This window comes from Ursus maritimus, unplaced genomic scaffold, assembly GCF_017311325.1.
Source record: "Ursus maritimus isolate PB19 unplaced genomic scaffold, ASM1731132v1 scaffold_4, whole genome shotgun sequence".
Classification (NCBI taxonomy): domain Eukaryota; kingdom Metazoa; phylum Chordata; class Mammalia; order Carnivora; family Ursidae; genus Ursus; species Ursus maritimus.
This window is the reverse complement of record NW_024426552.1, coordinates 2093975-2108540: the sequence shown is the minus strand read 5'-3', so window position 1 is coordinate 2108540 and position 14566 is coordinate 2093975. Positions and strand designations below refer to the sequence as shown.

The 14566-nt window shown below is 65.5% G+C and overlaps 1 protein-coding gene across 3 annotated transcripts in view; it reads left to right on the top strand.

Moving 5' to 3' along the window:
* Window positions 1-14566, top strand: part of PFKL (phosphofructokinase, liver type) — a 29303-nt gene that overhangs the window by 4182 nt on the left and 10555 nt on the right. Inside the window, exons 2-12 of one of the 3 annotated variants that reach the window (XM_040621826.1) lie at window positions 1544-1617; window positions 4515-4592; window positions 6338-6527; window positions 7098-7263; window positions 7761-7805; window positions 8058-8166; window positions 10151-10246; window positions 11125-11217; window positions 12856-12981; window positions 13275-13339; window positions 13952-14015. In XM_040621826.1, coding sequence (XP_040477760.1) covers window positions 1544-1617; window positions 4515-4592; window positions 6338-6527; window positions 7098-7263; window positions 7761-7805; window positions 8058-8166; window positions 10151-10246; window positions 11125-11217; window positions 12856-12981; window positions 13275-13339; window positions 13952-14015 — 1106 coding nt within the window. The remainder of the gene's footprint in view (window positions 1-1543; window positions 1618-4514; window positions 4593-6337; window positions 6528-7097; window positions 7264-7760; window positions 7806-8057; window positions 8167-10150; window positions 10247-11124; window positions 11218-12855; window positions 12982-13274; window positions 13340-13951; window positions 14016-14566) is intronic. The other 2 variants (XM_040621827.1, XM_040621828.1) reach the window with 2 other exon arrangements.

Genomic DNA, 14566 nt, shown 5'->3' with positions numbered 1-14566 from the left:
CTCCCCCCCCAGCTCAGGGAGACCAGAGGGGGGGGGGGGGGGGGTGAGGGGGGTGCGGTCAGCCTTCCAGGGAGAAGGCTCCGTAAGCCTGCGACAGAGCACAGGATGTGCGTGTGCGCTCCCAGGCCGGGCCTGCCAGGAAGGCAGGCAAGAGGAGCAGGTGGTGGTCCTCTGGGGGAGACAAACGTAGGGCACCTCTGCGATCTGGCCCTCCAGACCCAGCGTCAGAAGATAGGACCCAGCACGGGTGGCACTGGGGCCACTGACCAGGGTACATGACCTGGCGGCGGCTCTGCCGTCTGGCTGCTTGGAGGCTCGCTCCCTGGGCAAGGCCCTCCCGTCAGAAAGCAGCAGCAGGGGACCGCTGTGCAGGCCGCTGGCACGCCGTGTCTCTCACGGGCCGCCCTGGAGGGCTTGGTTCAGGCCTGTCTCATGAGCACCTACTGTGTGCCATGTCCCCGAGGACAGGGCGGGGACCTCAAGCAGACACCTTTGCCCTCTGTGGGCTGCAGTCTCAGAAGCAGCCGTGAAGAAGGGGGCTGAGGCTCCTCCGGGCTTGGAGCGTTCCCGCACACTGCCCCTTCTCCTGCCCCGCGAGGGCTCGTCTTTCCAGGGTGGCTGCTAGGGCCTGGGGCTGGGCGACCTGCTGGCGTCTGGTGGCTTCTGTTGGCGTGTGTGGGCTGGAGGGCAGGTGCCGGAGCCCACCCGAGCTGCGCTGCCTGAGGCTGCCACTCCCCCCTGTAGCTGCTGGCCCTGGGGGGCACCGTCTTCTGTCCCACAGCGCCCTCCCTTGAGGGTGGGGGAGCACGGGGCTCAGGCCTCGGCCAGAGGGCACTGTCCGCAGTGTGCTTCCTGAGCTGCCCCTGGTGTCGTGGCCTGGGAGTCGGCCGCAGAGGGTGAGAGGTGGGTTTGGAAGGTGCTGTCCCTGCGGGCCCCCCTTTTCTTTTTTTTTTTTTTTTAAAGATTTTATTTTTATTTATTTGACAGAGATAGAGACAGCCAGCGAGAGAGGGAACACAAGCAGGGGGAGTGGGAGAGGAAGAAGCAGGCTCATAGCGGAGGAGCATGATGTGGGGCTCTATCCCATAACGCCGAGATCATGCCCTGAGCCAAAGGCAGACGCTTGACCGCTGTGCCACCCAGGCACCCCGTGGGCCCCCCTTTTCTATCTTGGGCCAAGCACTCAGCTCCTCATTCTCGTCCCCTGTGGGGCCAGGGTGGGGGCTCTGCTGAGCAGCCGGGGCTGCACGGGGAGCAGCGTGGAGCGGATGAGGCCGTAAAGGGCCTGGAACATTTGCACACGCCTGGTCCCAGGCTCAGGCCAACGCAGGCCGGGCGTGGGTGCTCCTGGTTTAACCCTAGGGGCACCTTATTTCTGAATGCTCAGAAGCTGAAGCAGCCCTGTGCTGGTTCACCCTGTGCCTGACCGGTCCCCCGGGGTTGGACCTCGAACTCCTGGCTCGGTGCCCCCTGAGCTGCAGGGGGGTCCCGGGTCCCAACACGTGTGTGCCTCCACTGATGGGTGTTGCCCCACCCCTCGCAGGTATGAATGCGGCTGTCAGAGCTGTGACGCGCATGGGCCTTTATGTGGGAGCCAAAGTCTTCCTCATCTACGAGGTAAGGCACGGGGTGGGGTCGCAGGCCCCCCACATGGCGGCTAGGTGGGCAGTGTGCCGGGGCCCGCGAGGTGGGGAGGGAGGACGGACACCTGACCGCTGCTCATGGTTCAGACAGCAGGGATGGGGACATGGAGGCCGGTCAGGATGTGATGGGCGGGGAGGGGCTGGGCCCCGGCTCTGGGGTGCGGGTGGGGAGCCCACCCTGGGTGCTTGTGGGGCCGGCCACGGCCCTTGAGGTGCAGGACGGGGGGGAAGCTGTGGCCCTCGGAGGCCCAGGACCTCATCCCCTCCCATTGTCCTTCCAGCCCCGTCCTCCTTGGACCCCAGCCCTCCTGCACCGTGCCGCACAGGGGTGATGGTGTCCGAAGTACCCACAATAACAGTGGGGCGACGGCATTCTCGCTGTCTTGTTCTGGCTGAATGCTGCCCCCTTAGCCTTGCCCCCCACCCCATCCCCGTTTCAGATTGAGGCTGACCTCCAGCTTGCGGGTTCCCGCACCCACACGTGGACACCAGCTCACACACACTTGTGCAATGTTGCCATGTGGGTTTTTGGCTGTTGTGTTACTTTGTTTTCACTTCTGACAGTCTGTAGCGAAGCCCAGTCTGCTTCCCCAGCTCCTCTTGCCTGAGGCTGTCCCTGTCCCGTCAGCCTGGCCCCAGCTCAGGCCGGTGTGCACCCGGCCCTTGGCTGCGGGGGATGTGTGACTGGATGAACCAGTGAGCAGGTGGGCAGGCCCCCCTCCCAGCAGGCTTGCAGAGTCTCAGGAGCTGGACAGGTGGGGCCCACACCTGGTAATGGTCTAGAATCTTCTAGGGGACAGGGGAAGAGTCTCCAGGGACTGGCTAGTTCCATGGGCAGGGAGGGGTGGGTCCCGCCCGGGCTCCCTGAGCTTACATACGTGTGCCGGCTGTGTCCTTCACCTCCGGGACCGTGACCTCTGTTTCTTCTGCTAAGCGGGGATGTTAGGGCACATGAGCTATTGCAACATCGTGAGTGAAAGCACTTTTCACAGTCCTGATACCCGGAGGGTCAGGAAGCGGGCCTGCTGACGCAGAATCGGCCCGGGCGCCAGCACCGGACCTCTGCGCTCAGAGGTGACACTGGGAGCTGCCGCAGGGCTGGGCCTGCGTGAGGGGCTGGAGAGGGAGAAGGGTTGGGGGGGTGCAGGGGGACACACCATGGGTAGAGGTATGCAAAGACATTCTAGAAGTTTCCAAGGCTAGGAAAGGAGGGCTGTGCCTGTCAGACTTCTACTCCAGCTGAGCTGACCGGCCACGGCCGGGTCTCCGGGGATGATGGATGGCAGTGGGGCAGGGGCCAGGCCGGCACTGTGCTTGGGCTCTGCGCCCAGTCCTGGGCGTCCGCAGACGGAGAGCTGCCTGTTTGTAGCTGCTTGCTTTGGGCAGTGTCTGCTGTGGGTTTTCAGGTCATTTTCTTGCTTTTTCTGGTGCCTGGGTTGGGGGGAGGGACTGGCTTGTGTCCTAGTAGCAGAAAATTCCTGAGGGAGGCGGGGAGGGGAGAGGGGAGAGGATCCCGACCAGACCTAAGCGGGAGAAAGCGGCCTGGTGGTCCCTCCGGTCCCCCTGCAGCCCTGAGAACCCTCATCTAGTTCCAGTTCCTGGCAGGGTAGGCACCTGCCCTCCCACCTCCACCGCCAGGAGTGGGAGCCTTTGCCCTGCCTGCCCCAGGGCCTTGCCACCCAGGACTCTGCAGGCCCAGGTGATGGACAACAAGGGTGAACTGGCCCAAGGGGCGGAGGCAGAGTGGGGGAGCAGATATCCAGAGCCAAGCCGGGCTCCCGCCCCAGGCAGGACAGTGGCTCATTCACTGCTTCACTGGCGGGGCTGGGAGGGCTGCAAGGAGGAGGCAGCCTTGCTCCTCTGCACGGTGGTGCCATGTCTTTTCACTGTTTATAAATGCACATGCTTTGTGTCCAGACTATATGAAGAACCCCTACAGTTAAGAAAGGGGTAGGCCACATGGTGGGAGAATGGGCAAAATGCTGGAACCCGCCTCCTCCAGAGGCCATCCAGGTGGCCTATGTTTTAGGGAAATTCCAGTTAGAACCACCTGCAGGGACCGACACACCCCCGGGAGGGAGACTGGCATGGCCCAGCACTGTGGGAGGCGAGCGCCCAGAAATCCCAGCCACGTTGCCGGTTGGCAGGGAGGTGGCCATGAGCACATGGGGCACTGTCAGCGGCTCACACACTCAGTGACTGTGGAGCCCCTGCTCGGACACTGTGTGTTCTTAACAGCATTATTTGTAAGCTTCAAGCTGGAGACTGCACAAACGTCCATCAGCAGTGGACAGATCGCAAGCCGGTGGGGCCGCCTGATGACTGTGGCACAGCAGCGGCCACGCACCCCTGCATGTGGCCGCGTGGGGCCCCGCAGACCCCGGGCTGGGCCAGACACAGAGCAGACACTCTGGTGTCTTTTCCACGTCCGGTCAGCACCCTTACGAGGCAGGACAGCAGCTTCCTTGGCGGGAGCCTCCTGGGCCGAGGGCCGCTGGGCGCTGGGCGCTGGGCGCTGGGCTGGTTGTGTTTCTGTCTCAGCGACCTGGCGCGTGTGCCTCGGGGACTCATCAAGCAGGGGCCTGCGAGCTCTGCCATATGCAAGCTCTGTAGTAAATAGGGTCCCAAGCCCTGCAGAAGGTCATCTGAAAGGGCCAGTTGGGGGCCCTGGGCCTCTCCCTCTGATAGCCCGTGACCGCTGGCCAAGCCCAGCTCTGTCACCCAAGGCCCTGGGCGTGGGTGAGTCTCGGCGGTCGGGACCCTCGGGCGGGCTTCCAGCCAGATGGGGTTTGGGCAGAATGTCCAAGTGCCCTGCTCGCAGCCGACAGTGCTGTGGGTGCCTGGCTCACGCCTGTCCCCCTCTGGTTTCAGGGCTATGAGGGTCTCGTGGAAGGAGGCGAGAACATCAAGCAGGCCAATTGGCTCAGTGTCTCCAACATCATCCAGCTGGTAAGGCCCGCGGTGGGGCGGCCCTTCGTGCCTGTGAGCGTGTGTATGCACACACGCACACACACACACACACAGAAATACACACAAACACCGTCCCACAGCGGGCGGGCTCCAGGCTGACCCGGCCATGGGCTGCTCCGGGTCATGGGGACACGATGGCTCCAGGATGTCTCTGCTACGAGGTCACTCTCAGTCTTCAGTGGTCAGGATGGGTAGGGAGGACGAGACCCTTTCGGAAAGGTGTGCCACGGCCTCCGAGTGGCCTCTCCCACCCTCCCTCCGCCTGGTTTCCCCTCGGTCATCACGCTGTGCTTTCCAGTGACTGAGGCAGCCGGCAAGCTGGTGTCTTTCTCCAGCTTGCAGGGGGCAGGGGTGGAGCACCTTGCTCGGCCGGGCTTCTTAGGAGACGGGGTCTTGGAACCTCGCCTTCCCCCAGCGCCGGGTCGTGTGGGCACTTGTCACCTGTTTATCCTGGCCACCAGCTGATGCCCTGTTTGTTCAAGTGGCCGGTCATCACTGTAAGCCCCCAATGGGTCAGCGAGAGCAGTGGGGGGTGCCCAGGCACGGCCGACCCTGTGGGTGCTGCCCCCCCCTCCTGCCCAGGGCAGGCGTTCCTGATGGACCCCACTCCCCCAGGCGCCTGTGGGATAGGGCCACTTTGCTGTCCCTGTTCTGGTCAGTCCACTGGGACATGGATGACCCTCCTTCGTGGGCTTCACTAGACCCTCCCCACCGTGTCCTGGAGTGGGGCTGTGACCTGGTCACTACCTTGTCCTCCACCCCAGGGGGTCTAGGGAGGCGTCCCTCAGGCTGCAGACCCCGATCTCGCCATTTGCTCTGCTCTACCCCTGTGTCTGAGGATGGTGGTGGCCTCTCTGTTCTGAGCGAGTGGCCCTGGCGAAGGGGCTTTGGGCCACGTCCTAAGCTGGGCCGTGAGGCAGCATGGAAGGTAGGCAGGTGCAGCGGCCCAGAAAGAGCTGGCGTTTGGGGAGGAGTGGGGAGCCCGAGCATGGAGGCAGGAGGAGGAGGAGGGGACAGAGGGGCAGGAGGGGCCCGGGGAGGAGAGCTGAGCATTTTCCTGAGGGCCACCGCGAGGCCCCCTGCCGTCCCCCCTCCCCGGCCCCGGAGGCGCTGTGGGGGGCAGAGGAGGGAGGATTTGGTCCCGGCCTCCAGGGTGGTGCCGCTGCGCCAGGCCCACTAAGTCTGGGGCCCGGGGCCCGGCCTAGCAGGTCTCACGAGCAGCGTGGCGGGACACAGCACTGTGCTGTCCAGGTCTGGCCGGAGCGCAGTGGGCTTGCGGGTGTGTGCCATGGGCCGCGTTCTCAGGGAGCCCCAGACCCAAGCTGGCCGGGGCCGAGCTGCTGAAGGCATGCTTCTCTGGCGGCTCAGGGAGCCGCCTGCGCTGGCGGCTGGCCTGTGTGCGTGCGTGCGTGTGCACGTGGGTGTGTATGTGTGCACACACACATGGGTATGTGCGTGCGTGTGCGTGCGTGTACGTGTGCACGCACATGGCAGGTTCCGGAGCCTTCTCTCTGCACCACCTTGTTTGAACTTCCTGAGCCTGACACGAGGGCATTCTTCTCCTCGTTGTAAGTGCAAGGAGGACCCCAAGAGGTGGGGACACCTCCCAGGCATCCAGAGAAGCCCCTGGACTCCTTTCTCTCTCTCGGGTCTGCGAGGTCCTCCGGTCCCGGGGTCCCCCTGGTGCCCCCGCGTACGCCAAGGCTCCCGTCTCGTCCGTGCAGGGTGGCACCGTCATCGGCAGCGCGCGCTGCAAGGCCTTCACCACTCGGGAGGGACGCCTGGCAGCGGCCTACAACCTCGTACAGCGTGGCATCACCAACCTGTGCGTCATCGGCGGGGACGGCAGCCTCACGGGCGCCAACATCTTCCGTAGCGAGTGGGGCAGCCTGCTGGAGGAGCTGGTGGGGGCAGGTGGGTCGGGGGCCCAGCGGGAACAGGCAGGACGAGGTCGTGGGGACCTGAGGATGTGGGATGCGTCTGGCCGCTGGCGGGGAGGAGTGGGCCTGGCCCAGCCCAAGGTCAGGGCATCCCTGGCCGTCTCCCGGAGCGCTAGGCGGGTGTGGCTAGTAGTGAGGACGTTGGTGTTTGAGCCCAAGGCCTCTGGGGACACAGCGTCAGGGACCCCCAGGCAGCTCCGTGCTCCTGGTGGTGGACAGCAGTTCCCGGGTGACATCCTGCACCGCGTGGACACGTCCTATCTGTAATTGAATCCCGGACATGGGTTAAGGACCTTGTCACATTGAAGATGCGGAGTCCCAGTGTTGCCAGTTGGAAACTGACCTCTTGGACCTGGAGAGGAGAGGTGCACTCTCCCAGGCTCCCCGGGAGTCTCTGGGGCTCAGCCTCTGCGGGTGAGCCGCCCCACCCCTGCTGTAGGACCTGGGGACTGAGCCTGGGACCTGCCGGGGCCCCACACCTGGGGGCTGGGGGCCAAGGGAGCATGGCCGGCCGACGGGGCCTCAGGGCTGCTTCCTCTCCCAGGCAAGATCTCGGAGAGCACGGCACAGACGTACTCGCATCTGAGCATCGCGGGGCTGGTGGGCTCCATCGACAATGACTTCTGCGGCACTGACATGACCATCGGCACGGACTCGGCCCTGCACCGCATCATGGAGGTCATTGACGCCATCACCACCACTGCCCAGAGGTGAGCAAGGCTGTGAGCACCCCCCGACCAGGCAAGCGGCTCCCAGGGCTGAGGCCGCTGCTGCGCGGGGTCGGCAGGGACCCTAGCTTTGTATGCGGTCTTTGTTAGGCTGCCCGCCGGCCCCGGGGTAGGGGTGCACCCCTCAGGAGTCGCTCAGACTCCTGGCCAGGGACTGCCAGACCCAGGCAAGGTGAGTGGCCCTCAGCCGTGGGAGCAGATCCGTGGAAACCGGCCCAAAGGCTGGGGGTGAACCCGGGGGGGGGGGGTGGCCTTTCGTGCAGAGACCCGGCCGCCCTGGGAGTGGGATGGGCTGTCTGTCCCTCGGCTGCTCCTGAGTCTGTTGGGTCGCCAGGGCATTTCCATGGCAGGGCTGGGGCCGTGGGCAGCGTGGCCCTGCTCCCATGCCCCGAGGCTGCTTGTGCTAGGCCGGCCCGGGCCGTGCAGACAGCTCCCCGGGGTGCAGCACTGACGCCTTCCTCCCCGTTCCGTGTCCACAGCCACCAGAGGACCTTTGTGCTGGAGGTGATGGGACGGCACTGCGGGTAAGGGGGGCTGCCCTGGTCAGTGGAGGAGGGGCTGTTGGGGCGTAGCCGTGGGTTGTGGCCCCTCCACGGAGCCTGGAACGTAGCAGATGCTGACCTCATGCTGTAGAATTGAGAGTTCGGGGTGTGGCGAGGCCTGGTTTTGGGGCTGGATGTGGCTCAGAGCCGTACCTCCCATGAGCCAGGTTTGGATCGTGGTGCAGGGCTGCACCCCACCGCCCACTGTAGCCCCTGACCCTCCTGCTTTTCCAGGTACCTGGCGCTGGTGTCCGCCCTGGCCTCAGGGGCCGACTGGCTGTTCATTCCTGAGGCGCCCCCCGAGGATGGCTGGGAGAACTTCATGTGCGAGCGGCTGGGGGAGGTGAGTGCAGACGGCCTTCTTGCGGGGGTCCCTGGCGCGAGCCGCTTGGACGCACGGGGCCGGTGTCCCCCAGGGCGCATCCTTGGGCAGAGGAGGCAGAGGGGGCCGATGCTTGGGACGGTGCCCTGGGCTTAGCTCCTCGTGGTCAGTGCTGACGTGGGGAGTGGGCAGTGGGTCATGGTCATGCTGGCTTCCCGGGGGCCGAGGCCACTGAGCCTGAGCCAACGGAGGTGTCCCTTGAAGATGGGTGGATGGGACACGGGGCAGTGGCCCCAGAAGATGAGGCCCCCAGCGGGCCGTGGAGGCAGGAGAGGATGGAGAGGCAGCTGGGGGCTGAGGCCTTGTCTGGGGGATGAGCGGAGTGCCTGGGATGCAACTCTGGGCCCCTCAGGGTGGAGTCGGGGTGTTGATGCAGACCAGGCAGACACTGTGCTGGGGACCCCCAAGATGCCCCAGCCAGCACAGGTTGGCCCCCCGGCCAGGCCGGGGCTCAGCGGTGGACAAGAGGGCCCTGAGGTCGGGAGGGGGCCTTCAGATCAAGAGGCTGTGGTCTGGATTTAAGGTGGGGGTCCCTGAGATTGAGCCCCAAAGTTTACACTCAGGCTGGGGCTGCGCCCCCAGGGTAAGCACTGAGGCTGTCCAGAGGCTTGGCGCTTTCTTCAGTTCCGAAGCCCTGGGGCGTCAGTGCCCAGGCCCTCAGGCCTCTCGGGGACAGGTGGGTGGGCTTGGGGCTGGCGCTCAGTGTCCCTGTCCCCATGGGGTGGTGGCAGCATCAGTCCATCCGCTGCCCATGCGCCTGCCCGCCCCTTGCACTGCATCTGTGCCCAGGCCAGCGAGGCCAAGGGCAGGGCCACGTGGAGCCCAGCGGGCAGGGCTGGCCAGAGGCCATGTTCTGTCCTTGGGTGGAGTCCTTTCCTTCAGCGGGGGCCCCGTGGCCTTGACCATGTGGAGCGGGGCTTGGTAGCGTGGTCCCTGGCTGACCTTGGCCTTGGCTCACTTGCTGCGAACCTGGGGCCGGGCCTTTCTGGAAGTGGCCTGCACTCAGGGTCTTTCCTGCTCTGTGTGAGACCCTTGGACGCTCCCTCAGCTTCCCTGAGCCTCAGATTCCTCACCTGTGAGGTGCAGAGGTTACCCACTCTCCGCACCGCCCCCCCCGACTCTTCTCCATCTGCAGCCCTGTCTCAGATCATCTGCAGCAGTGTCCCCTCCCCCAGGCAGCCCTCCACTTCCACCTTGCCCTCCCACTGCACTGGGGCTCACAGGAGCTGCTCTGGCCCTCTTTCTCTCTGAGGCTCTTTGGATGCTGCGGGGCAAACACGGCTTGTGGGCCAGAGTGAATAGTTTGAATATTTTTGAATAAATAAATGACTGGAAAGGGCTTTCCCCAGAGAGCTTTGGGTTTGCGATGATTAGTCCTATCCAGGGCTGGTGCAGGTGGTCCCTTCGGCGCCACCTTCGACCCTCCATGGCCTGGGGAGGAGAGGGGGTCTCACTCCAGGGGTGTGGGGCATCCAGGAAGCCCTGGCTGGGGGCCAGCACTGTGAGGTCACCCCATTCTAAGGATAAGGAAACTGAGGCTCGGAGGTGACCTCAGGGTCCCAGGTTAGTCGCTGGCAGGGTGGGCTCGGATAGCTACATCGAGGGCCCCTCTGCCCCTCCGTCCCTGCCGGCAGCCCGAGTCCTGGGGAGGCCGCAGCGCCACGTGGCCTCCTGCCGTGACTGCTTTCACGGGAGCACCTGCACCAAATCCCCGCCGCGCCATCTGCCGGTGCCCGCTCCCCTGCCGCACCCCACTCGCCAGCCCTCCTCCAGCCCCTCCCCACCCCCAGGAGGGGCAGCAGGGGCCCCTCCTCTCAGTCCACCCCTCACCCCTGCTCGTGTGGACGGTGGGCCCCTTGGCGTGGACCCCGGGACGTGTGTGGATTGCAGCATCGGGGGCGGGCGACCGCAGGCTGGCGGCTGAGCCCTGCGGTCTCTGACCTAGACTCGGAGCAGGGGGTCCCGACTTAACATCATCATCATTGCCGAGGGCGCCATTGACCGCAACGGGAAGCCCATCTCCTCCCGCTACGTGAAGGATGTGAGTTTTGGGGAGGGGGTTGGGTCACATGGGATGGGTGGGGCCTCGGTGGGGGCGGACACCCCTTTATCTCCAGTCCGCAAGTGCTCTTGCTGGGGCCCATGGACAGCAGGCTCCTGGAGCCTGCTTCCTCGTTCCCAATGATAGCCAGATGTGGGGTGGGCATGCCGGGGGACTCCCCGAGTGGGCTGGGCCCCCTCGTCTGTTGGGAGCCACCTACCCCCCCGGGTTCTAGTCTTTGTTCAGAATATGTTCCCTGCAGGGCAGGCCCAACCCCCATCCCCAAGGCCGAGTCCAGGCCCCACCAACATCATTGTGACAGGGCCCCACCCCTGCTGTCCCCTTGGTGACAGTGACCCCCACCCAGTGCCGGACTCACAGCCGAATAACTGACTCTGTGGGGAGTCCTTCTTCCTGTGACCTCCACCCACTTGCTGTGCTCCACCCCAGGGCCCTGGGCCCCTGGCCTCCTGATAGGGCACAGCCCCGGGAGCCTCTGTGCCCTTTCTTAGGCTGTCCAGCCTGTGTGTCCCTAGTCAGGAGCCAGCCCGTCCACTGAGTCTGCACCGAGGGCCCAGAGTCATAGGCCTGGCGAAGCCTGACCCGATGGGTTAAACCATGACAAGCGGCGGCAGCCAGGACCCCAGGCTGCAGGGATGCCCACACTCACTCACACGGCCATGCACGTCCACACTCACTCACACGGCTGCACACGTCCACACTCACTGTGGGCCTGAATCCTGAGCTGGCTCTGCAGGGACCCCGGGGGAGCTGACACCCCAGCATCCCTGAGGATGGGGAGGGGCGAGGACCAGGGTGGGGGGCCCGTGGGGTGGGCACTGAACCCACGGGCCCCCTGACTCTCTCCCGACGAGCAGCTGGTTGTCCAGAGGCTGGGTTTCGACACGCGTGTGACTGTGCTGGGCCACGTGCAGAGGGGAGGGACCCCTTCGGCGTTCGACCGCATCCTGGTAGGTGGGGCCTGGCCCTGGCCCTGGGTGTGGCCCTGGGCTTGGGGGTGAGTGTGGTGGGCATTTCCTCGCCGCTGTCGCTCTCACAGAGGAGACCGACGCGTGGCCCATTTCTCTGCGTGGTGGGAAACGCGGGGCGGGGGTCCTGTGTCTTGATGGCATCCATCCCCGCTGCCTCAGCAACCTCGGCTCCCAGCCCCCTGGCAATGGCTTTCAGCAGGTCTCTAGGAAAGGGGGGGCTGCACAGAGGGCAAGGTGCACGGCTCAGCCCTTCTAGGGTCTGACGTCGGTTGGTTTTGAGTCCGGTTCCACAGCTCTTAGGGCCTGGGGGAGGCGCTGGGGCTGCAGAGGCCTGGAGTGTGGCCTCAGCGCCATCACCGTCCTCATCACTGCTGGGTCCCACCTGGTCCTCTGCCAAGTGGGAATCCTGTGCCACCAGTGGAGACAGGGTCTGGGGGTCCGGAAAGGCCCCACGGGGGGTAAAGTGCCCACCCAGGAGGGCTGGTCGCGCTGGGCCTGGGGCCTGCGGCGAGCTGCACCTGCCTTCCCCAGGAGGCCCCCAGGTGGTGTCCCCCCCCAGTCCCACACGGAGCAGCAGGGACACTGGTCCACCCGGCTGGGTGCTTTCTGCCCCCTCATCTGCAGGTGAGGCTGCAGGGGTGCGCTCAGGAGAGCCTCCTGAGGGCCAAGCACTGGCCTTCCACCGAGCCTGGGAGCAGAGGTGTGCGGGGACGGCTCTCAGTCTCCCCTCCCTGCAGGACAGCAGGCTGGGCTGCCAGTCTGTAGAAGCTGGTGGACGGCGCGAGACGCCTGGGTCGGAGACCGAGGATGGGCAGGGAGGCAGCATTCTGTGCTGGTCCCGAGCCCCGTGCCCACAGGGCCACTCCTGCACACGGCGAGCGGCACCGCAGGTGCAGAGCCTGAGCTCAGGGACCCCGGATCTCCCCAACGAGCTGTCTGTGCCGTGCTCCTGAGAGCACGGGAGCTTGCTTCCCCGGGTGTTCCTGACGCGGACCCGAGCAGTCGGTGCCTCCCCTCGCAAGGCGCAGACAGCCTCGGAGCCCAGGAGCACTGTCCGCGGGTGCAGCTGAGGCAGGGTGGCGCCCGCCTTGCTCGCTGGGCAGGCCACTGTGACCGCGGGCCTTGTTTTCTCGTGCACCATCTGTTCCCGTTGGCTGTGCCGGGGTCCGCCTGTGTGATTTGTCCCCAAGGAGGGCCGTTCCTGCGTGTTCTGGCTAGCCTGGCCCCTCAGCCCGTCTCCATAACACGGAGGCCCAAGCGAGAAGCCTTGTTATACCGGAAAGAGCCCTGGAAACAGGCTCCGGCTTCCACCTGCTGCTGTCAGGCTGTGACTGTGGGGGGGACGAGCCTGCCTCCCAGGGCTGTCCGAGCCCCCGGCAGTGCTCTTGTGAGTGGTGGTCATATGATGTCCTTTCTGGTGCCACCTGTTCTAGAAGCTTTGACCAGTGTGTGTGTGTTGGGGGCGGGGCCTTTGAAAGCTGAGGGTGAAGGGACGTTGGGTGCATGGCGTGGGGGCCGGCTCAGTGTGGCCCCAGAGCCGAGAAGGGTCATGCGCTCGTGGCTCAGGGAGGGGCTACACCTGCTTGAGACCGCCGGCCCGCCCCTCTCCCCGCTCAGAGCAGCAAGATGGGCATGGAGGCGGTCATGGCGCTGCTGGAGGCCACACCGGACACGCAGGCCTGCGTGGTCAGCCTCTCGGGGAACCAGTCCGTGCGGCTGCCCCTCATGGAGTGTGTGCAGGTGGTAAGTTCTGCCCTGCCCCAGGGGGCCAGGTGGGGCTCCCAAGAGAGGCAGCCCTGCTCTGCGCTGCTGGGTCCCGTTCCCCACAGGCCCACCTGTCCCTCCAGGGCCTCTCGGGGCCCCACCCAGTGGGCCTGCTGCACAAGTCCCTCCCACCCTGTCTCCCTGGGTCCTGCTGCTCCTGTTACCTGCGGCCACCTCCTGTCGTGGCCTCAGGGTGTCGGAGGCTATGGGTCGGGCGGCCGCTGTGAGTGTGCACCAGGCCTCCTGCAGTCTGGGTTTCTTGTTTCGTTTAGACAAAGGAGGTGCAGAAGGCCATGGATGAGAAGAGGTTCGACGAGGCCATCCAGCTCCGCGGCAGGTGAGGGCCTCGCGGGGCCTGGAGCCGGAGCGGCGGTGTGTTCGGCGGGCCCATGGCAGACTCCCGCGTGGCTCACACACGGCTGTGCCTGGAGATGTGGAGCTGCACGTCTCCTGAGACCCTTCCTGCTGAGTGTGTGGCCAAGCAGCATGGAGTGGAACAGCAGGAACGGGGGCTCAGCGGTCCCTGCGACTGGGAAGCTGGCGGGCTGTGGGCAGGAGCTGCCGTGCAGGGCGGAGCGGAGAGGCCGTCCGGTGGGGTCGTCAGAAGGAAGCAGTGGGAGCAGGCCTGGCCTGGCGGCGCCGGCGCTGGGGGACTGGACCTGCAGCTCTGACTTCCCTAGCCCTGCCTCCTGCGCCCTCCGGGCCACCGACCCGGCACAGGCTGGGTGTGGGGCACTCGCTTTTGCTGAGGGGGCGAGTGGGCCCCGCGTTCTGCAGGGCTGTTCTGCCGCCCGGCGACGGTGCCCAGCCAGCGATTGTAGCCACAGAGTGGGGTGGCGGGCGGCGCCCGTGCCCAGCTTCTCCGTGGCTGAGCGGCAGGCCATGGGCTGTGCTGAGCGTGTGGCCGTGGGCTGTGGGCTGCATGATGCATGACCGGCTTCCTTTGCAGGAGCTTTGAGAACAACTGGAACATTTACAAGCTGCTTGCACACCAGAAGGTCTCCAAAGAGAAGGTGAGGTGGTGTGAGCCGCGGGACCCTCGGTCACTCACCGTCACCGCCTCGAGCCCGCCCCCGCTGCCGGGGGCTGCCCACCCGCGGGGTCAGGGTGCGCCCAGGAAGCAGGGAGCTCGGAGCTGGCCCAGGGAGCCCGGGGACCCTCCGTCTGTCTGGGGTCTGAGCTGTGAGCTGAGAGGCATGGCTGTCGCTTGACCAGCCCGCCCAAACAGCCGGCGTCTGGGCCCGGGGGGGACCTTGGCCGCTTGCTGAGCCAACAGCTGAAGGAAATTGAGTCAGGCCCACAGGTTTAAGTCAGGACAGAGCAGATTGAGCTCTTATGAAATGTTCTAAAGTAGCTGAAAGCCTCGTGAAAGGGGCTTTTTTCAAAATAAGGATGATAGCAGGACTTGTTTCTGAAACCCTGGGGCCAAGGGAAGGGTCCCACTGAGACCGTCCCGGACAGTGGGGTCCTGGCCGCCATTGGTCCCAGGAGCTAGTCAGGGATGGGCCGCACCCCCAGTCCGGCAGAGTGCTCTCCCCTCCTGGAACCGCTGCGGTGTGACCGC